We start from the raw sequence: 22,558 nt of genomic DNA, 5'->3' as shown, positions 1-22,558 counted from the left end.
TGCTATTCAACCATGTCCTTTGCTCAGAAGATCTAATCTGTATAGGAATAAGAGATATCCATGGAGAATTGTCTTCCAATACTCACAAAAATTCAATGGCATAAAAATAATCTCTATTTTCAGTTGAATTTGTGTTTCCTTTTTATTCAATAATGAGATTTTTTTTAAAAAATGTGTTTGCCTTTTTGCCTTGACTGACAGTGGGTTTCACATGTAAATTTACAGCTTAGTTGTGCTAACTTACTCCAGGAACCTGAGATGAGAGGAACAGGTTGAAGGATTAAATGACTTGTCTAAAGTCCATATGCTGACTGTGACTCTCTTTGGACATCTGTTCAGGATCAACACCCATGCCATCTCTTCTGCTTTGCTTTTGTTTGAGTTGTCTTAGGACATAGCTCTCATTTTAAAAACCCTTATCAATAAAATATTCAAACTATGTAAAAGGTAGTTTATCAGCAGTTCCACCAAAATTTACCTGGTAGTAATATCCTGCCATATTGCCTTCAAATATCTCCTTTATAAAAATATATATATATATATATATATAATTAACCATGCCCAAATCCTGTCCTCTTTTTCCCTCCACCAAAGTAAATCATTATCCTGAAGGTGATGTCAACATTTCCCTGCATGTGTTTATATTTTTACTTACATTTGTATACAGCTATTTTACTATGTATATTTAACATTTATATAAAAAGTATACTGTATTTATCTTTTTGAAACTCCCTTTTTTAATCAACATTTTTATATGTGTATCTATAATTTATTATTTTTAACTTTTTAGTGGCATTCTATTACAAGAAAAATGATCAATCCATAGTTTATCTAGGACAGATGGACAGTACAGTTTCCAAATTTTTTTGTATTACAAACAGTGCTTCAGTGAACAGTCTTATAAATGACTCCTTATCCACATATATGAGATGTTCTCTGACTGTATATCCTTATCCACATGTATGAGGCATTCTGGCTGTATATCCTCATCCACATGTATGAGGTGTTCTCTGACTGTATATCCTTATCCACATGTATGAGGTGCTCTCTCACTGTATATCCTCATCCACATGTATGAGGTGTTCTCTGACTGTATATCTTCATCCACATGTATGAGATATTCTCTGGATGTATATCCTTATCTACATGTATGAGACGTTCTCTGGCCGTATAGCCTCATCTACATACATGTATGAAATGTTCTTTGGCTGTATATCCTTATCCACATGTATGAGACGTTCTCTGGCTGTACATCCTCATCTACATGTATGAGATGTTCTTTGGCTGTATATCCTTATCCACATGTATAAGGTATTCTCTGGGTTTGTATCCAGAAGAGGGATTGCTGGGCTGTGGAAGATGTGCATCTTCAATTTTATCATCTGTTGTCAAGATACTTTTCTTTTTTTTTTATTATTAATTTGTTTTTATTACAGATGTTTCTCCTTTTTCCCCCATTGACATACTCCTTCCCGTCCCCTCCACACCCTCCCCAGCTTTGTTGTCTATGTCCATTGGTTATACATACGTGCATATAAGTTCTGTGGTTTATCTCCTCCCCAACATCCCCTCTTGACTGACAGTTTGTACCCCACCTCTATGTCTCTCGGTCAATTTTGTTTATCAGTTTGTTTAGTTCATTATATTCCACAAATAAAGTGAGATCATGTGATATTTGTTTTTCTCTGCTTGGCTTATTTCGCTTAGCATAACATTCTTCAGGTCCCTCCATGTTATCTCAAATTCAAGAGATCTTTCTTTAAGCTGCATAGTATTCCACTGTGTACATGTATCACAGCTTTTTTATCCACTCATCTACTGATGGACACTTAGGTTGTTTCCAGATCTTAGCTATTGTAAATAGTGCTGTTGTGAATATAGGCATACATATATTATTTCTGATTGGTGTTTCAGGCTTCTTAGAGTATATTCCTAGAAGTGGGATCACTGGGTCAAATGGCAGTTCAATTTTCAGCTTTTTGAGGTAACACCATAGGGTTTTCCATAGTGGCTGCACCAGTCTGCATTCCCACCAGAAGTGCACTAGAGTCCCCTTTTGTCCACACTTTCACCAATAATTGTTTGATGATTTGTTGATGGTGGCCATTCTGACAGGTGTGAAGTGATACCTCATAGTTGTTTTAATTTGCATCTCTCTGATGATTAGTGATGTTGAGCATTTCTTCATATTCTCTTGGCCATTTGTATGTCCTGTTTGGAGAGGTGTCTATTTAGCTCCTCTGCCCATTTTTTAATTGTTTTTTTGTCTTCATTTTGTTGAGTTGTATGAGCACTCTATATATTTTAAAAATCCCTTATCTGATGCATCATTGGCAATTATGATCTCCCATATGGTGGGTTCCCTTTCCATTTTGATGATTGTTTCTTTCGCTGTGCAGAAGCTTTTTAGTTTGATGTAGTCCCATGTGTTCATTTTCTCCTTTGTTTCTGTTGCCTTAGGTGATGAATTAGTGAAAATTCTGCTGCGTATAATGTCTGAAATTTGTTGCCTCCATTTCATTTTCTTCTAGGATTTTTATGGATCCACAAGTCACATTTAAGTCTTTTATCCATTTTGAGTTTATTCTTGTGTATGGTGTAAGTTGATGGTCTAGTTTCATTTTTTTGCATGTAGTTGTCCAATTTTCCCAACACCACTTATTAAAGAGGCTGTCTTTACTCCATTGTATGCTCTTGCCACCTTTGTCAAATATTAATTGAGCATAATGTCTTTAGTCAATTTTTGGGTTTTCTATTCTGTTCCATTGATCTGTCTGTCTGTTCTTGTGCCAGAACTAGGCTGTTTTGATTACAGTCGCTTTGTAGTATAACCTGATATCTGGTAATGTGATCCCTCCTACTTTGTTCTTCTTTTTCAAGACTGCTGTGGCTATTCGGGGTCTTTTTTGGTTCCATATAAACTTTTAGAGTGTTTGTTCTAGTTGTGTGAAATATATTATTGGTATTTTGATGGGGATTGCATTGACTCTATAGATTGCTTTTGGTAGGTAGTATGGACATTGTAATGATGTTAATTTTTCCAATCCATGAACAAGGTATGTGCTTCCACTTTTCTGAATCTTCCCCTATTTCTTTTTTTAATGTCCTGTAGATTTCTGTGAACAGGTCCTTTACTTTTTTTGTTAAGTTTATTCCCAGGTATCTTAATTTTTTTTGTTGCAAAGCTAAATGGAATTGTTTTCTAGTTTCTCTTCCTTTGTGTTCATTATTGGTATATAAAAATGCCAATGATTTCTGTATGTTGTTTTTGTATCCTGCTACTCTTCCAAATTCATTTATTAAATCTAGTAGTTTTTTGATGGACTCTTTAGGGTTTTCTATGTACAATATCATGTCATCTGCAAATAATGACAGTTTCACTTCCTCCTTCTCAATTTGGATCCCTTTTATTTTTTTCTTCATGTCTAATTGCTGTGGCTAATATTTCCAGTACTATATTAAATAAGAGTGGCTAAAGTGGGCGTCCCTGTCTTGTTCCTGTTCTTAAGGGGAATGCTTTTAGTTTTTGCCCATTGAGTATGATGTTGGCTGTAGGTTTTTCATAGATGGGTTTTATTATGTTGAGATATGATTCCTCTATTTGCACATTGCTGAGCATTTTATATCAGAAATGGGTGCTAGATTTTGTTGAATGCTTTTTCAGCATCTATTGATATGATCATATGGTTTTTATCTTTCCTTTTGTTTATGTGGTGTATCACATTTATTGATTTGCAAATATTGTACCATCCCTGCATCCCTGAAATGATTCCCACTTGGTCATGATGAATAATGTTTTTGATGTATTGGTGGATCCAACTTACTAATATTTTGTTAAGGATTTTGCATCTGTATTCATCAGGGATATTGGCCTGTAGTTTTCTTCTTTATTGTGTCTTTATCTGGTTTTGGAATTAGGATTATGCTGGCCTCATAAAATAAGTTTGAAAGTGTTCTGTCTTCTTGGATTTTTTGGAATAGTTTGAGGAGAATGGGTATTAGATCTTCTTTGAATGTTTGGTAAAACTCCCCTGTGAAGCCATCTGGGCCTGGACTTTTGTTTGCTGGGAATTTCTTAATTACATCTTCAATTTCCTTAGTTGTTATTGGTCTGTTCAAGTTTTCTATCTCTTCCTGGTTCAGTTTTGGGAGGCTCTGTATTTCTAGAAATTTGTCCGTATCTCCTAGATTGTCCAATTTGTAGGCATATAATTGTTCATAGTATGTTTTGATGAGCCTCTTTGTATTTCTGTGGTGTCAGTTGTTACTTCTCTTCTTTCATTTCTGATTTTGTTTATTTGGTTTCTGTCTTTTTTGTTTCTTGATGAATCTGGCTAAAGGTCCATTGAACTTTTTTATCTTTTCAAAGAACTAGCTTTTTGTTTCATTGATCTTTTGAATTGTTTTTTTTTTTTTGTCTCTATGTCATTTATTTCTGCTCTGACCTTTACTATTTCTTTCCTCCTACTAGCTCTGAGTTTTTCTTTTTCATTACTCTCTAGTTCTTTAAGTTGTAGGGTTAGAAAGTCAATTAGGAATTTTTCTTGTTTCTTGAGGTAGGCCTGTAGTGCTATGAACTTCTCTCTCAGGACTGCTTTTGCTGTGTCCTATAGGTTTTGTGTTGTTGTGTGTTCATTTTCATTGGTTTCCAAGAAGTTTTTAATTTCTTCCTTGATTTCATTAGTGACCCATTTGTTGTTTAATAACATGCTATTTAACCTCCAAGTTTTTGAATGATTTTGTGTGCTTTTATTGTCATTGAGTTCTACTTTCATGCGACTGTGATCTCAAAAGATGCTTGATATGATTTCAATCTTCTTGAATTTGTAGAGACTTGCTTTGTGTCCTACCATGTGGTCTATCTTTGTGAATGTCCCATGTGCACTCGAGAATGTGTATTCTGTAGCTCTGGGGTGAAATGCTCTGTAAATATCAATGAAGTCCAACTGATCTAGTTCGTCTTGTAAGGACTCTATGTCCTTGTTAATTTTTTGTCTAGAAGATCTACCCAGTGGTGTCAGTGGCATGTTGAAGTCACCTACTATGATCATATTGCTATTGATCTCTCCCTTGAAGTCCTCCAGAAGTTTTAAAATATATTTTGGTGCTCCCATATTTGGTGCATATATGTTTACCAGTTTTATATCCTCTTGTTGGATTGATCCTTCTGATATTATGTAGTGACCTTCTTTGTCTCTTATTATGGCCCTCGTTTTGAAGTCTGTCTTGTCAGATATGAGTATTGCTACACCAGCTATTTTTAAATTCCCATTTGCTTGGAAAATTTTTTTCCATCCCCTCATTTTCATCCTGTGTGAGTCTTTTGTTGTGAGGTGGGTTTCTTATAGACAGCACATATATGGGTCATGTTTTCTTATCCAATCAGCTACCCTATGTCTTTTGTTGGAGCATTTAAGTCATTTACATTTAAGGTTATTATTGATAGATAGTTATTAGTTGCCATTTTAATTTTATGCCTGTGTTCCCCCCTCCCTCACCTGTTTCTTTTTCTTCTCACAATAGTTCCTTCAGCATTTCTTGCAGTGCTGGTTTGGTGGTGGTAAATTCCTTTAGCTTTTTTTTTTTTTTTTTTTTTTTAATCCATGAAGCTCTTTATTTCTCCTTCAATTTTGAATGATAGCCTTGCTGGATAGAGTAGTCTTGGATTCAGACCCTTGCCTTGCATTACTTTGTACACATCATGCCACTCCCTTCTGGTCTGTAGCTTTTCTATTGAGAAATCAGCTGACAGTCTAATGGGAACTCCCTTGTAGGTAACTTTCTGTCTCTCTCTTGCTTCCTTTAAAATTCTTTCTTTGTCTTTAATGTTTGCCATTTTTATTATGATGTGTCTAGCTGTGGGTCTTCTGGGGTTGATCTTGCTTGGAACTCTCTGTGTTTCCTAAACTTGTGTGACTTTTTCCTTTACCAGTTTAGGAAAGTTTTCTGTCATTATTTCTTCAAACAGATTCTCTATTCCTTTCTCTAATTCTTCTCCTCCTGATATCCCTATAATGCAAATGTTTTTACATTTTGTATTGTCCCACAGCTCCCTTAAACTTTCCTGCCTTTTAAACTTTTTTTTCCATTTGCTGCTCTATTTGGGTGTTTTTCTCTAGCTTGTCTTCTAAGTCGCTGATTCAGTCTTCAGCTTCTTCTAATCTACTATTGAACCCTTCTAAGGTGTTTTTCATAACAGTTATGTCATTCTTTATTTCCTCTTGATTTTTATGCATAGCTTCTACCTCTTTTTTTAAGCTGAAGTAGTTCCCAGTGAGCTCTTCATTCTTGTTAAGTTACTTGTAGCTCTCACCAAATTGTTTGAGCACCTTTAGAATCATTGCTTTGAATTCTTTATCTGACAGGTTGCTTTCTTCCATTTCCTATAGTTCCTTTTCTAGTTATTCCTCTTTTTGTTTCCCTTGGGTGTTGTTTATTTGTCTCCCCATTTTAGCAGTCTGGTAGCTCTAGACCCAGTGAGGGATGTTTGGATGTGTAGGCAGTTCACTGTGTATCAAATAAAGCTACTGTGCTTCCCAGATTGTTCTGTTGCATGTTGCCTCTTGAGTGCTGTGGATCCTGGAGGATTGACTACTGGGGGCTGGTATTCGTGTGTCCTGGTAGGTGCTGCTGATGGGTTGTGTGGGCCCCTCTGAAGCTGTGTTCCCTGCTGGTCGCTGGTGCCCCCTGTAGCTGTATTGCTCAGACCCTGCTGGAGCTGCATTTCCTGCCTTTACCTTGGGTGGCTGGGTCACACAGGCCTGTCTGGGACCCTGGCTCTGCACCACTCTTGTGGGCCTCTGGGCCTCTAGATCTCTGGCTTCCCACTGCTCTTGTGGGCCACTGTGTTGCACAGCCCCTGATGAAGCCCCAGATCCTGCAGCTGGTGGCTGGGGAGTGCTGCTGCCCAGTGGAGCTCAGCTCCTGCTCAGCCTTTGCTGTAGTTTTTGGGGATGGTTTTCTGCTGCTGGTCTGTGCTTCTGTTGCCTGGGAATGGATGTCGGTTCCCCAGCCTCTGTTGCTGGGGGTATATCTCGACTCTGATCAGGCTGCTACTGTGGAGGATGGTGCTGGGCTCCCAGCTGTCGGCAGTTTCCACAACCGGCACCTTGACAGCTCCACTACTGTGCACTGCTCTGTGTTGACACAGGGTGTCCACTGCTCCGATGGTGCCAGGTGCACTGGTGGGCTCAGGTTGCTGGGCCCTAGCCACTCCCACTGCCTCCTCCCAGGGAAGACCCGGGATCTTCCAAAATGGTGAGACCTCCATGTGGTGCTGGGAGAAGCGCCCTGAAGAGCAGGTTACCAGGGTAGCCGGCTGCTCCCTATCCATAGCACAGAAACTTTCTGTTCCGCGTCTGCATTGCATGAGTTTGGTCATCCACCTTCATGTCCACTCACTCTCACACACTCACCCTCCCTCTGGTCCTGCTCTCTGCCATCTTTGACCCAAGATGCTTTTCAGAATGGGTTCACTTTAGGAGCATTGTGATTCAATAATTTCTTCAATTCTGGAAAATTCTTAGCTATTATTTCTTCAAATATTACCTCTTTCCCATTTTCTCTAATCTCTTCTTTTGGAATGCCTATTAAACATATACTTAGGACCTTCTCATTTTATTCTTTGTTTATTTACCTTCCTCATATCCCACCCCCCCCTTTTTTTATGCATTTTGAATAATGTCCCCTAAGCTATCTTTCAATTAACCCATTCTCTTCAGCTGTATTTAATACAATATCTTACATATTCAGTGTTTTTTAAATTTCAAACATTATACTTACCATTTCTAGAAATATTATTTGGTATTTCCTCTCAATCTCTATTTTTTTCTTTTCAAAGTGTCGTTTATGAGTTTATTTCTCTTAAAAATATATAATTATTTTAAACACTTATTTATGGTCTTTGAAAAGATTTTTCCTTGAGATATTTGAGGAATGCTAATCTTCCTGACTATTGTGATCTATATTGAGTCTCACTCATTGTAGATAATTTCTTTTGATGCTCTGTTTTATTTAACTACAAGTTTTTCTTCAACAGGGATTTTTTAAAAACAGAAATTCCTTCTTTCCTGTAACTGTTCCGAGGATTTTGCTAGTGCTCCAGGGGTACTAGCCCCAGTGGAGACCAATATCCTTACCTTCTTCTGGACTGGTGGGTATAGTTGTTCTAGTCCCACCTGCACTGAGACTACCCGAAGGCCTGCTCCTCACCTTCTGTGCCTCTGAGTGTTACCTCTAGTCTCCTTGTCAAAGCTCAAGCCCCCAGTCTTCATTTCAGGCTCCAATAACATGCCCAGAGTTCTTGGGACATAAACTTACTATTTCAGCTTTTAGTTGCCTCTTTGTTTCTAGCACAAGGATCCCTTCCTTCCTTCCTTCCTTCCTTCCTTCCTTCCTTCCTTCCTTCCTTCCTTCCTTCCTTCCTTCCCTCCCTCCCTCCCTCCCTCCCTCCCTCCCTCCCTCCCTCCCTCCCTCCTTTCGTTCGTTCGTTCGTTCGTTCTTTCTTTCTTTCTTTCTTTCTTTCTTTCTTCCAACTCAGTTTTATATTAAATTTTTGGTGTATGAGTTTATCTAGAATTTGTAGGTTTTTCTGGGTGTCAGGTTCCCCATTAGCTCTGCCATGTTGCTGGAACCAGATATCCTTCAGCTTCACCTTTTTTAAAAAAAAAATTTTCTTTATTGATTTTTAGGGAGTGAAAGGGAGAGGAAGAGAGAAATAGAAACATCGATGGGAAAGAACATCAACTGGATGCCTCCTGCATGCCCCCCACTGGGGATCAGGCCCAACACCTGGTCACCTGCCCTGACTGGGAATCAAACCGGCGAGCTCTTGATACAAGGGTTGCTGCTCAACCACTGAGCCACACTAGCCAGGCTTTACTTTTTTTTTTTTTTTATCATCCTTACCCGAGGACATTTTTCCATTTTTTTGTTCAGGTAGAGTGGGAAGGAGAGAGAGGAAGAGAGAGAAACATCGATGTGAAAGGGACACATCGAGTGGTCGCCACCCGCACAACCAACCAGGGCCGGGGACAAACTGCAACCGAGGTACATGCCCTTAGCGGGAACCGAACCCGGGTCTCTCTGGACCGCAGGCCGACGCTCCAACCGCTGAGCCAAACCGGCCAGGGCCAGGCTTTACTTTTTTTTTTTTTAACTTTTATTTATTGATGAGAGAGAGGGGAGAGGGGGAGAGAGAGAGAGAGAGAGAGAGAGAGAGAGAGAGAGAGAGATCTATTTGTTCCACTTATTTATGCATTCACTGGTTGATTCTTATATGTACCCTGATAGAAGATTGAACCCGAAACATTGGTATATCAGGATAACTTTCTAACCAGTTAAGCTACCCAGCTAGGGCCCAGCTTTACTTCTTAATATCTTTTACAAATTTCAATATAAGAGGGTTGAATTTGTTTTTGAAAATAAGTAAAGTATAATTCTACTTTTTCATTTATTCAACAAATATTTATTGGAAACCTGACATGTAAAATCACTAGTTTAGGTGCGAGGGATTCATAGATGTCTTGCAGTGCCAGTAGAGTGGAGCAAGTGATCATCAAACTGTGTAGAGTGCACCATGGATGCATCAACAAGGGGCATGGAGTTCCAGAGTAGTCAGTGTAGGCTTTCCAGAAGGTAATGCTTGACCTGAGATTTGAAGTAGGAGAAATTAACCTGGACATAGGAGAATTGTTCCAGGAAGAGAACAGTGTATATTACGATGCTGAAGCAAGACAGAACATGCCTTACTTAGGAAATTTAAGTAGTTTTACATTGCTGGAATGAGACAAGTGGGAATAGTCCCAGGTCAGAGGTCCCAGGGTCCTCCAGGGTAGAAGTGAAGAAGAAGCTTTACTTGGGAAATATGCATTAGCTAGGGTGGAGAATCAGAATGGCTACCGAGAGGAAACTAGGTTGTATCAAGGAAGAGAACAACATACTGTATCTCTCATCTGAAAGTCTCAGTGATGACTAAAACAGAAGTATGCACAGTGAAGTCAATAGCCTGGAGACTCAAAGGAACAACAGAATAACATATGAGGTGTGAAGGTCAATGAATGGAGTGTATCATGGTACCAGAGTGCTCTAAGAGGTAAGTGGCATAGCACGGAGGAGCTATATCAGCCCTGGCACACTGCTTGGCTGCCTTCCCAAAGTGACAGAGGTCAGCTTACCTAGAGTGAATTCCAAAATAAATTCCTTCAAGAATTGTCAATCTATGTGTGTCAGGGTGGAACTTTGTGGTGTGCAGAAGTAAAAGAAATGAAATCTGGAATTACTTTGCAAGGAAAAAAGGGACCACAAGTCACTGGGGTCCTCGTGTGGCACAGACATTTTAGAGGCTGTTTTCTTCATTTTGCCTGCACAAGTGGAAACAGTTATCTCTAATGCCACTATAAGGAAGTGTCTATGACAGGAAGTGCTCCCAGTCCTGTGGCCCTGCTTGGCCTGCCAAAGTCAACAACGATGTCTGGGAGCTGACATGTTTTGGCCGAAGTCAGTGTTCAGGCTGATTATCTAGGTCACTGCAGCTTAGAGCAGCTGCCAGCTTCACTGAGCCAGGCAGCTTACAGGGCTAAGCAGATGCACCATTCCGTAAGTCCTGGTGCTGGGGATGTTGAAAACCATCAGGATACTGTCTACTCAGTTTTCCATTCCTGAGGTCCCTTATAAAACAAGCAGATATAACACTACCATCTCAGCCCTGCAGAACCTGTAAGAGTTTGAGGAGCCACTTGACTCAGCACCCATAGTGCCAGGTGCAAAGGAAGTCTTCTTTAATGATGTCCAGCTGGAACCTCCCAACCCCAACTCTTTGTGCTCATGTCACAATAAGCCACCAGAATCTCTTCAGGTCACCTGTATCAGCTGGGTCTTGGGTAATTTATATTTGGCACAATATCTTTGAATATATCTTTGAAGATATATAGGACATGCTTTAGAACTAAATATAATTAACCAAAAAGGCTTGGGTAGGTTGTTGAGGAAGGTCCTGTGATAGTGTCCATTTTCAGTCTGGAGGAGACCATTATATGCTTCATTTCAGATCACATCAAAGAACTGAAACACTATCATAGTTATAGTCAGTGTCCTAATGAAAATATTCCTTTATTGCGTGTTCTTGAGGGAGGTAATCTGCCTGACTGGTGTTCCCAGCTACATAATATCTAACAGAATTTTGGTAGAACCATTTAAGGTGCTCTAGGTATATCATCTTACCAGTGATGAGACAGAGCACATGAAGAGAATCTTTGAACATACCTATAGATAGGTTAATAAGGCTGCGTACTCTCCTACATAGAGCAGTGTTCTCCATGCATCCACAAAGCATATCTCTTTGCAAAGTAATTTCAGATTTCATTCCTTTTACTTCTGCACACCACAAAGTTCCACCCTGACACACATAGATTGACAATTCTTGAAGGAATTTATTTTGGAATTCACTCTAGGTAAGCTGACCTCTGTCACTTTGGGAAGGCAGCCAAGCAGTGTGCCAGGGCTGATATAGCTCCTCCGTGCTATGCCACTTACCTCTTAGAGCACTCTGGTACCATGATACACTCCATTCATTGACCTTCACACCTCATATGTTATTCTGTTGTTCCTTTGAGTCTCCAGGCTATTGACTTCACTGTGCATACTTCTGTTTTAGTCATCACTGAGACTTTCAGATGAGAGATACAGTATGTTGTTCTCTTCCTTGATACAACCTAGTTTCCTCTCGGTAGCCATTCTGATTCTCCACCCTAGCTAATGCATATTTCCCAAGTAAAGCTTCTTCTTCACTTCTACCCTGGAGGACCCTGGGACCTCTGACCTGGGACTATTCCCACTTGTCTCATTCCAGCAATGTAAAACTACTTAAATTTCCTAAGTAAGGCATGTTCTGTCTTGCTTCAGCATCGTAATATACACTGTTCTCTTCCTGGAACAATTCTCCTATGTCCAGGTTAATTTCTCCTACTTCAAATCTCAGGTCAAGCATTACCTTCTGGAAAGCCTACACTGACTACTCTGGAACTCCATGCCCCTTGTTGATGCATCCATGGTGCACTCTACACAGTTTGATGATCACTTGCTCCACTCTACTGGCACTGCAAGACATCTATGAATCCCTCGCACCTAAACTAGTGATTTTACATGTCAGGTTTCCAATAAATATTTGTTGAATAAATGAAAAAGTAGAATTATACTTTACTTACTTTCAAAAACAAATTCAACCCTCTTATATTGAAATTTGTAAAAGAGAAAGGAATACAGAGAGATAGAAACATCGATGGGAGAGAACGTCAACTGGCTGCCTCCTGCATGCCCCCCACTGAGGATCAAGCCTACAGCCTGGGCATGTGTCCTGACTGGGAATCAAAACGGCGACCTCTTGATACATGGATCGCTGCTCAACCACTGAGCCACATGAGCCAGGCTTTACTTTTTTTTTTTTATTTATTGATATGAAAGAGAGAGAAAGAGAGATATCTATTTGTTCCACTTATTTATGCATTCACTGTTTGATTCTTGTATATGCCCTGATCAGGGATCAAACCTGAAACCTTGGTATATCAGGATAATCTCTAATCAGTTGAGCTACCCAGCTAGGGCCCAGCTTTACTTCATTATATTCCACAAATGAGTGAGATCATGTGATATTTGTCTTTTTCTGCTTGCTTCACTTAGCATAATACTCTCCAGGTCCCTCCATGTCGTCTCAAAGGATAAGGGATCTTTCTTTCTTACAGCTGCATAGTACTCCATTGTGTATATGTACCACAGCTTTTTATCCATTCATCTACTGATGAAAACTTGGGCTGTTTCCAGATCTTAGCTATTGTAAATAGTGCTGCTATGAACATGGGGGTACATATATTCTTTCTGATTGGTGTTTCAGGCTTCTTAGGGTATATTCTTAGAAGTGGGATCATTGGGTCAAATGACAATTCAATTTTTAATATTTTGAGGTAACACCATAGTGTTTTCCATAGTGGCTGCACCATTCTGCATTCCCACCAGCAGTGTACTAGAGTCCCCTTTTCTCCACACCCTCGCCAACACTTGTTGTTTGATGTGTGGTCCCTTTTTTCAAGATGAAGGTCAGAGGCTTTTCTAAGTAAAGTTCACTCCTCATCCCTAACCCTGCAGGGTAGACTGCAGTTTGGGGTCTAAACTGTAAACCTCACAAATATCAGGCACTTCTGTTGGTCCTTGGATGAGCCTGCTATGAGGCTCTCTTGGGTGGTGTAATTCAAGACCTGGGAAAAAAGGACAATTACTAGAAAGCAGAACTACTGGAATCTTGAAGACATAATTCTCCTGTTTGGCCAAGGGTTTGGGACATTTAGACTTTTACAGGACCACCTGATTAAGAGCTTATTCAAGACCAGTGTTCCACAGGATGTCAATACTGGGATAAATAGAGTCAAATAACTTTCTTTACTGTGTGTGGACTGCCAGGAGTCTACTGCTAGAAGTCTTTCCTGTGCTCATGAGTATTGAGCAAAGACATGGTCATGTAGCTTTCCCAAACTTACAGGAAACTTTTTTCTGGACCTATTAATAGTAGCAATACTTCTTGCAACATTTACTCATGAATCACTGAGTTAGTTTCCCATTAGTCCCCTGGTATCCTCACCAAGGTGGTTTTACCCAACATAAACTAAGTGGGGCCTGGTAATTCTCTGACCTTCAGGTCACCGATAATTGGACCTTTATTTTCTAAACTGCTTATAGTTTGCTTTTTTGGTAATTTATCCCATTATTAGTGAAAATAAGATGAACACAGTTCTTTTATGAGACAAGGGAGTCAAAATTAAGTGGGAGAAATTTAGTTAAAGATTGAAATGTTTTTACTGTTGAACTATCCATGTGTCTTATGTATTAATATCACCAAATTAAAAAAGAAATATATGGATATAATATTCATATGAAATAATTTTAAATATGCAAAAACCCCCATAAAATTAATATAACAAGGTTAAGATAAAATTTTTGAAATAGGCCAAGACATTCTAAATAAAGCCTCCCATTTACCAAATTTCTTCTGTTTATTTACCTCAATTTTACCATCTACTGTTCCTGCTCATAGCATACCAAAGATGAAACAGGGTAACTTATAATATGAAAAACATGTATTACAAGTGAGTCATAAAATTGAAAAATAGCTACTTGCCAGAAGCCACATGAATTTTGGAGGAAATGTATTTTCTACAGGGATGATTTGTCATAGGAATAGCAAGTATTTATTAAAAGCATCAAAATGGTGAATAAGTGACCCTGAAGCAATAAAGAGTCCTCCTTCAGAAGCATAACATATATCAAATAATTTATTTTGAAACTAATCAGTTTTAATTACTTTTAGGTGAAGGACAAAATCTGAAAAAGATTCTGTGAAACAGAAACAGTAACTTATGTATGCAGACACCACTTTGATTTTTATTGAATATGGACCTTCCTTACATTTATACATTTACAAAGTCATAATCTTTTACTCTGCTAGGAGGCATTTTGCTGCAGAGGATCTGCTTTCCTTCCTAATGACTGCATCTGCTCTCTACTAGTATCGCATCTCCTTGTAGCCTAGTAGTGGGATTCAGAGGCATGCTATCATTTTGATCCTACAAGAGGGAAACAGCAACAGCTGCTTTATTTCCTGGAAACTCTTTCCAGAAGCCAGAAACACTAGGAAATTTTCCAAAATGACATATGGAGAGAGGGGGCTAAAACTGCCCCTACCTATCTAGGAGTTGGTATGGCCTGAGAGGGAATAAGAAGGGCCCCTCCCCACAAAAGCCATTTCTTAGCTACTGGACTAGATAGATAGTATTCTTGCTTCAGCATTCCATAAATCTCTTAAGAGAGAAGGAAAATTGTGATGGGAAATTTTGTTCACCATTCAGTAATGGCAGCAGTAAGCAAAAACAGAGTTTACTACAATAACAAGAACTTAGAACAGGACCTGGTACACAGTGTCATGTAAATGTTTGTTTATTCAAATGTTATTACATGTTCTTTGGAAGCACATTTTAAAAGGCTGCAATATACCATTGAATAGATATAGTATCATTTACCTAATTGTTCTATCATTGTTTCAGTTTTTCAATGTTATAAATAACTTTTAATGAACATGTAAATACTGTTCTTTCTAGTTTGTGTGCATTTTTGCTGAGCAGTTACATGCTTTTTCTGCTATAGCCTGTACCTTTTGGGAGTTATTGAAGCCATCAAGTGGCTTGGCTCTTACTTCAGAGGAGCATGGCTAACTGGAAAGGGAATGGTTTTCCTAATGACCTCATTTTATACCTTGCTCAAGGCAATAGAGGCGGCCTATGAAAGTATAGTTCCCTTAAACTGAATATATTAGACTATAATGTTTTAGGCAGGGACACCTTCTATTACCAGAAGCTAGAAACATCTGAGAGATAAATTGATTATTGGTGTGAACCTTCTCAAGTTTCAAGAAAGCATGCTGGAGCCTGGCTGATGTGGCTCAGTAGATTGAGCATTGACCCATGGACTGAGAGGTCCCGCTCAGGGCACATGCCCGGGTTTCGGGCTCGATCCTCAGTAGGGAGTGTGCAGGAGGCAGCCGATGGATGTTTCTCTCTCACATGGATGTTTCTCTCTCTCCTTTCTTCTCTAAAAAATCAATGAAAACATATTAAAAAGCATGCTGTACATGAGCACAGAGCATTTCCTGAAGCTTAATGATCATCTAGGATTAATGTTGGCCTTCAGCAGACTCATGATTAACATTTCTAAACAGGTTATTAATTTCCAGGAAATGCTTAGTATATTGATTGTTTGCTTAATTGGAGAAATGAATAATTTAGTAAAGGATAATTACATAAATTTGAACAGACTGTTTTCTAACATGCACACCCTAGTGAGCACTTGGTAAATGAAAAAAAAGTTAAGGTGTTTTGTTTGCTTTTTAAATTGATTTCAGAGAGGGAGAAAGAGATAAACATTGGTTGGTTGCCCATTGTCTGCGCCCCTACCAAGGATTGAACCCACAACCTAAGTATCAAATTTGTGACCTTCTGGTACTTGAGACGATGCTTCAACCAACTGAGCCACACCAGCCAGGGCAAGGTTTTTTAATCGATATGTAATAATGGGTTTTGATGAGCAAAAGAGAGTATCTTTTTATAAAAGGAGAAAAAGAAACTAATATATATATATATATTTTTTTTTTATCCTCACCCGAGGATATTTTTCCATTTTTCGTACAGATAGAGTGGGAGGGAGAGAGAGAGAGAAACATCGATGTGAAGGGACACATCGAGTGGCTGCCACCTGCACGACCAACCAGGGCCGGGGACAAACTGCAACCGAAGTACGTGCCCTTAGCGGGAACCGAACCCGGGTCTCTCCGGACCGCAGGCCGACGCTCTAACCGCTGAGCCAAACTGGCCAGGGCAACTAATATATTTTTAGAATGGGAAAAAACCCAGATAAAGCTAGAGTGGATGACTTTCTTTGGAAAGAAATGTTTAAATTCTCATTTTCAATAACACTGTAACCTTGAACACTTGTTTTAATAAAAAAACTCTCTTCTGTTTTTTGCAGGTCAGAAAGGGTTCTTTGTTTGATATCATTTCCTTTCCAGCAAAGACTGCTTTAACCAGCATAATATATGCTTCATATGCAGCGCTAATTTATTTGGTAAGTTAAGAAAAATTATTAGAATCTAGAAATAAATGTACTTATTTTATGTAATGTTAAAGGTATACTGTACATTCTACTCATAAACCAAGGTACTATATTCTTGTTATACAAAATAATTTTACACTAAAAATTTACTTCAATTCTCTAAAAATAAATTTGCTTAAATAATTTTATTTTTATAAAGTTTATTACCACTTGGTCAAAATATGGTGATTTTGCTTTCATTTAGGTACAGCTGTTTCATTTCAGCCGTTGTGCCACAGTTAGCTAAAATTCAGCATTCCATCGTTTAAATTTGTGATTTGGGGGAAAACAAATATTAGTGTGTTTTGAATTATGAGTGCTATAAATTAAATGTGTATTTTGAATTACAAATGCTATAATTCCAAAGTGTTCATCAAAAAGCATGACAAAAATATAAGATTCTATAAATTATAAGGGATTATTTCTTTTAATCTATTCCTATTTATCCTTACTTTTAAATTAAAAAAAAAAAAGAATAACATACAAAGAGAAAAGTAAACTGCTTGAAGAATTATCACACAATCTATTAACCTATTTATCACACAGGTCAAGAAACAAAATATTCTGAGAAAGCCTCTTTCTTGTTCCCCTCATAATCACTAACCTTATCTATACAGGCAACCACTATTCTGACTTCTAATACTATAGTTCTGTTTGAATTATATATAAATGAAATCACGTACTATATATATATTCTTTTGTATTTGCCCTTTTTGCTCAACACTATCATTTATCTGATGCCTATAGCAGTTTGTTGATTTTCGTTGCTGTGTAGTATTCCATTGATTGACTATATTACTATCCCTTTTACTGTTGAACATTTAGATTATTTACAGTTTTGGCTATTGTGAATAAGGTGCTATGAATATTCTTGTACATATGCGTTGGTGAAATTGCTGGACCATAGACTGTGTACCTATTCATCTCTAGTAGATGTTGCCAGTTTTCCAAAATGGTTTTAACAATTCATCCCAGGAGATTATATGAGTCTCAGTTGCTCAACATCATTACCAACACTTGGTATTGTAAATCTTTTCCATTTTAGCCATTCTTGTGGGTATGTAGTATTATCACATTGAGGTTTTAATTTACATTTCTTTATTAAAGATTGAGTACCATTTTATACATTAATTGGACATTTGTATATCCTTTTTTGTGAATTTCTGTTAAAGTATCTTCTTGTTTTTCTATTTGGATTTGTCCACCCTTTTATTGATTTATACTTTAAAAATATACTAGGAACAAGATCTCTTTTAGTTACACATGGGCAAATTAATTTTATCCTATGATTTGCCTTTTTCTCTCTTATCAGTGTCTTCTAAAACAGAAGTTCTTAATTTTAATGTAGTTCAACTTATTAATTTTTTCCTCTATGTTAATATCTTTGCATATCTTAATTAGGGAATTTTGACCTACATCCAAAGTCATGAAACTCTTACTTCTGATGTATTCTAGGAGCTTTATTATTTTACCTTTCACTTTTAGGTTTATAATACATCTAGAATTGGTATGAAGGATCAAATTTTTCCTCCACGGGTATCTACTTGAACTAATTCACTTTACTGGTGTTTTAAGTTTTTGAGATATGTTGAATATCTTAAATGTGAATTTCACACAGAACTGACATTCAACTCAGCTAGAATGAAAATGCACTGTAAAAAATGGGTAGGATGAATGGCTGTGTTGAAACAAAAAAATGAGTCTAAAATCAAAATTAAACTCTAATTTCTCAAAGGCTTTGAAATCATCTCACATGATTTGTTATGCTATAAACTTTCTAAGTAGGTAATAGAAACAATTTTTGGTTATCTGATAATTGGTCATATATGCATCCAAGCAAGCCTAGGAGTGATCAGGTCTGAAATCATGGTTTTGAAGGCAAATAACATATATTTGGAAGTTAATACTCTGAGTGGAACCATGCCAAGAGTGAAAACTTGACAGAAATGTGAAGAATAGCAACATTTATGATGAGCTTAGTGTCAAAAACAAGCAGAAAACATAAGTAAAATGAAGATTTTAAGTTTCTATTAGATCTAGTAGTAAAGATGGAGTTAATCATCTTGAGAACTATTTCAGTGGTGTGATGTAGGGAAGGTGGAAATAAGCAGGCTTTGGAATGAAGAAGAGATAATAAAACAGAAACCATGAATGTGGATTCTTGTTTGATCAAGAGGACAGTGTATAGCAGTCAAGAGGAAAACAAGATCCATGGATTTAAAAAAAATTTATAATGGAAGATACTTAAATGTGTTATATGTAGCAGGAAGAGCTAGTCAAGAATGAGAGGCTGAAAAGGCAGGTAATAATTGACAGGGAAAATGAAAGGGTATACGTTAAAAGCAAAGATAGATACTGACATTAATCAAGATCCTTCATTTTCTAAAACTGGGACAGAGCGGTTAAAATGGGCACAGATACAATTTTGTAGGCGAGGGAAGCAGAAATGTATCAAATAGGACAGGGCTTCCCAACCTTTTTTCACAGCATACATTACCCAGAAAATGATCACATTTGGGATAAATGCATGAAGCTGTTTGCAGCTGGAAGTGATACACCTCAAGTTATATAGCTCTAGGTTTGGATATACTTAGATTCCAGTAACAAAACAAAACAAAACAAACAAACAAAAAAAACACCTGCAAGTGGCTCAAGCAATACAGACATTTAAATATCCCTCTTAATTAGAAATCTGGAGTCAGGCTGGAATCTCCAGGTTTGTACAGTGGATTTAAAATGTCATCATGAATGCAAGGCCTTTTTACCTTTCTCTCTGCTATCCTGTTTGTTCTTTTTAGTCCTTAGGTTTGCTTGGGTATCACATCTATATCAGTGTCCAAAGCAGGAAGGAGGGGTAGGTAGAGACAAAAGACAGAGAGTTTTTCTTTTTTATAGGAGGAAAATCTTTTTCAAAAGTCCTTCCTGACCTCCTGCCTAGCAGATACATTTTGTTTCTCTGGCCAGAACAGGGTGACATGGTCACACTCTAACTTGCAGGCAGGTTAAGGGAAGCATCTGACATTTACCCATTCTATAGGGGGAGGCCAGAAAAAAGGAGGAGTCTGGAGGTCAGGAGGAAATCGAGGCTTTCCAAGCCAAGGTCCTCGTTCCTTTCTTGTTACTTTCTGAAAACCTTCCAAGTGTTTATAGCCAATTATCACTGGTAAAATAGGCTAGTCTAGGTCTTTTCATAGTTTGTGAATTTTATTATTCTTGTGGCATCATTATCTTCATCATCAGTAAACTTACAGAATAAGTTTAACAGAGTGTTCTTAGTGATTCTGTTTTTGAAATTATTTTTCTCTGTATGTTTTGACACTTTCCTAAATTACTAAATGACCTTTTTTAAGGGAGAGTGGATCACATTTGTTTAGAAGTCATTGATTTACCAGCTTACTAAATTTTTACCAAAATGATTGTGACCTTCCAGTTGTACACATAGGTATAAGCAAAGTCCAGGGGGTAAAAAGCAAAAACAAAAAGCCTATTGTGAGTTATTAACATGTTGGGGACAAATTTCATCTCTCAGATAATTTCATTTAATTAAATCAGGGGAATAATGGAAATACTTCATTTAATTAAATCAAAGAATGTATAAAATAATGAATTGAAATAAAGACATAAAGTATGTCTTTATTGAATCACACTAGATTTTAATTTTCTTTCTAGATTATGGTGTAATATATTTGGAGCAAGGACTCAATTTCTTAATGTTTATCATATGCCAGGGGTTCCTGAAAGGAAGTGCTTCTTTATTAGAATATGTAGATTAATAACTTTATATTTAATATTTTATTGGACTTTTTATCTGCAAGTTTAGTAGCTTAAAAAGAAAGTTTATTTTTCAAAAAATTTTTTCAATATTAGACAGTCTGTGTTAATGCCGTTCTGGAGAAGGTAAAGAAAATTTTCCAAGAAGAAGAATCCATAAGGCAAAGCAGAGAGGAGAGCGAAAATCTTAGAAGAGCCTTTTCTGAGCCTGTGCTTTCTGAGCCTACTTTTCCCGATGGTGAAATCAAAGCAAAACCGTATAGGTCATTAACAGAGAATCCAGGCAATATTTCAGATCTTTTTGCTAATAAGTTGAGTAATAAGATCCAAGTTTTACATTCTGTGTTTGACCAATCAACTGAAATAAATGAATGAGCAAATCTGAAAATAAATATCACTGAACAGCTTAAGAGGTATCTATCTAATAACATTTCATCTGACAAAACTAGGGAAGTAATTTATGTTTTTAAAAAGGGTGGGGAGGAACAAATAAAATGCCATTCTCAAGTTTTTATATGGTAGAGAAAACAAAATTAATCTTGATGTAGAATATATGTATGACTATCTGATATTTTTTAATGAACAAGAAAATGTACCCTTTGGTGGGTTAGACTTTATGCTATGGTTTATAATATAGGAGTATGTATAATATATTTATGCTTTTATTAGAGACTTATTCAAATATCTTTCTAATTATTTTTCTGGGAGGGAAAAAACCTTCTCTATCAAAATGCTACATATCTTTTTTTAGAGATATTTTTCTGAGGACATTTGTTTTCTTTTTCTTTTTTCTTTTTTGTTACGTTTCTCCGCCCCCCCCCCCCACTGACTCCCTCCGTCCTATCCCCTCCCACCCAGTCCCCAGTTTTGTTGTCTATGTCCATCAGTTATGCATAGATGCATATAAGTTCTGTGGTTTATCCCTTCCTCCCTTCCCCCCTTCTGAGGAATGTCAGTCTGTACCCTACTTCTATGTCTCTGGGTCTATTTTGTTCATCAGTTTGTTTAGTTCATTATATTCCAGAAATAAGTGAGATCATGTGATATTTGTCTTTCTCTGCTTGGCTTGTTTCGCTTAGGATAATACATTCCAGGTCCCTCCATGTCGTCTCAAAGGATAAGAGATCTTTCTTTCTTACCGCTGCATAGTGCTCCATTGTGTATATGTACCACAGCTTTTTTATCCGCTTGTCTACTAATGGGCACTTGGGTTGTTTCCAGATCTTGGCTATTTTAAATAGTGCTGCTATGAACACAGGAGTACATTTGTTTTCTATCTACAGGATGCAGAGTTTGAGTCTGCCTATTATCACTTCTTTTATAACTCATGTATAAAGTATGATTGTCTTGAAATTCATAGATGTCAGAACTTTATAAACCAGAATGTTATTTACAAATTTGATGAAATTTCTGTATATGAGGACAGGACTTGACATGACATTTTTTATTTCCAGATTTAGAGTAACAAATGTAAAACCAGAAATCAAGTCCATATTACTCATTGTTGCCTCTGGATCCTGAGAGAAAATGCTTCTGTAATTGACCATGCATACAAGCGCCATGGTTTTGCCTGCAGGAGGTACTTGGGCTTCTTTCATGCATTTAAAATTCTGGCCAAGTTTTAAGACCTGACTGGTCATTGGCGGACTAGCACCTAATATAAAAGGCTTGGATGTGTTCATCCCAGAGATGGTATATTCACTATACCTGGTGAGTAGCTGCTGTCATAAACAGTATTTATACAAAGCCCAAGCCTGGTTCTTTAGTAGCAGTCTGATAAATGAGTAGCAAGTGTTGCATTACCTCATGCTACTCATATTCCAACAGAAAAAGGAATGTAATAATATGCAGCAAAGCGCTCTGTAAGCAGAGCCTTAATGATACTTGAGTCACTTATTATTTTTACAATAACCAAGGGAAAGAGTCCAGGTGGGTCCCTTAGAATCCCAAGCATTAGGTTTGGACCCTTAATTCAATCCTATGCCTCTAAGAAGATTATTGCGCTTTGAGACTAAGTTTCAGACAGTTTTTCTCACTCCGAATTCATATTCTGCTCATTACAGCTAGGTCTTTCTGGTTTCCCTTATTCTTACATTCTGTG

At 37.6% G+C, this 22,558-nt stretch overlaps 1 protein-coding gene across 1 annotated transcript in view; it reads left to right on the top strand.

Annotated features, from left to right (window-relative positions):
* The window catches only part of SPATA9 (spermatogenesis associated 9), a 32,140-nt gene extending 11,263 nt beyond the window's left edge, over positions 1-20,877 (top strand). The window contains exons 4-5 of the mRNA XM_036280533.1: positions 16,564-16,659; positions 20,554-20,877. Of these exons, the coding sequence (XP_036136426.1) occupies positions 16,564-16,659; positions 20,554-20,832 (375 nt within the window). The 3' untranslated portion in view covers positions 20,833-20,877. The remainder of the gene's footprint in view (positions 1-16,563; positions 16,660-20,553) is intronic.
* Positions 20,878-22,558: the final 1,681 nt, after the last annotated feature.

Source organism: Molossus molossus, unplaced genomic scaffold (assembly GCF_014108415.1).
Source record: "Molossus molossus isolate mMolMol1 unplaced genomic scaffold, mMolMol1.p scaffold_m16_p_3, whole genome shotgun sequence".
NCBI lineage: Eukaryota > Metazoa > Chordata > Mammalia > Chiroptera > Molossidae > Molossus > Molossus molossus.
Note: the sequence above shows the minus strand (reverse complement) of the source record. Positions and strands in the feature narration are given on the sequence as shown.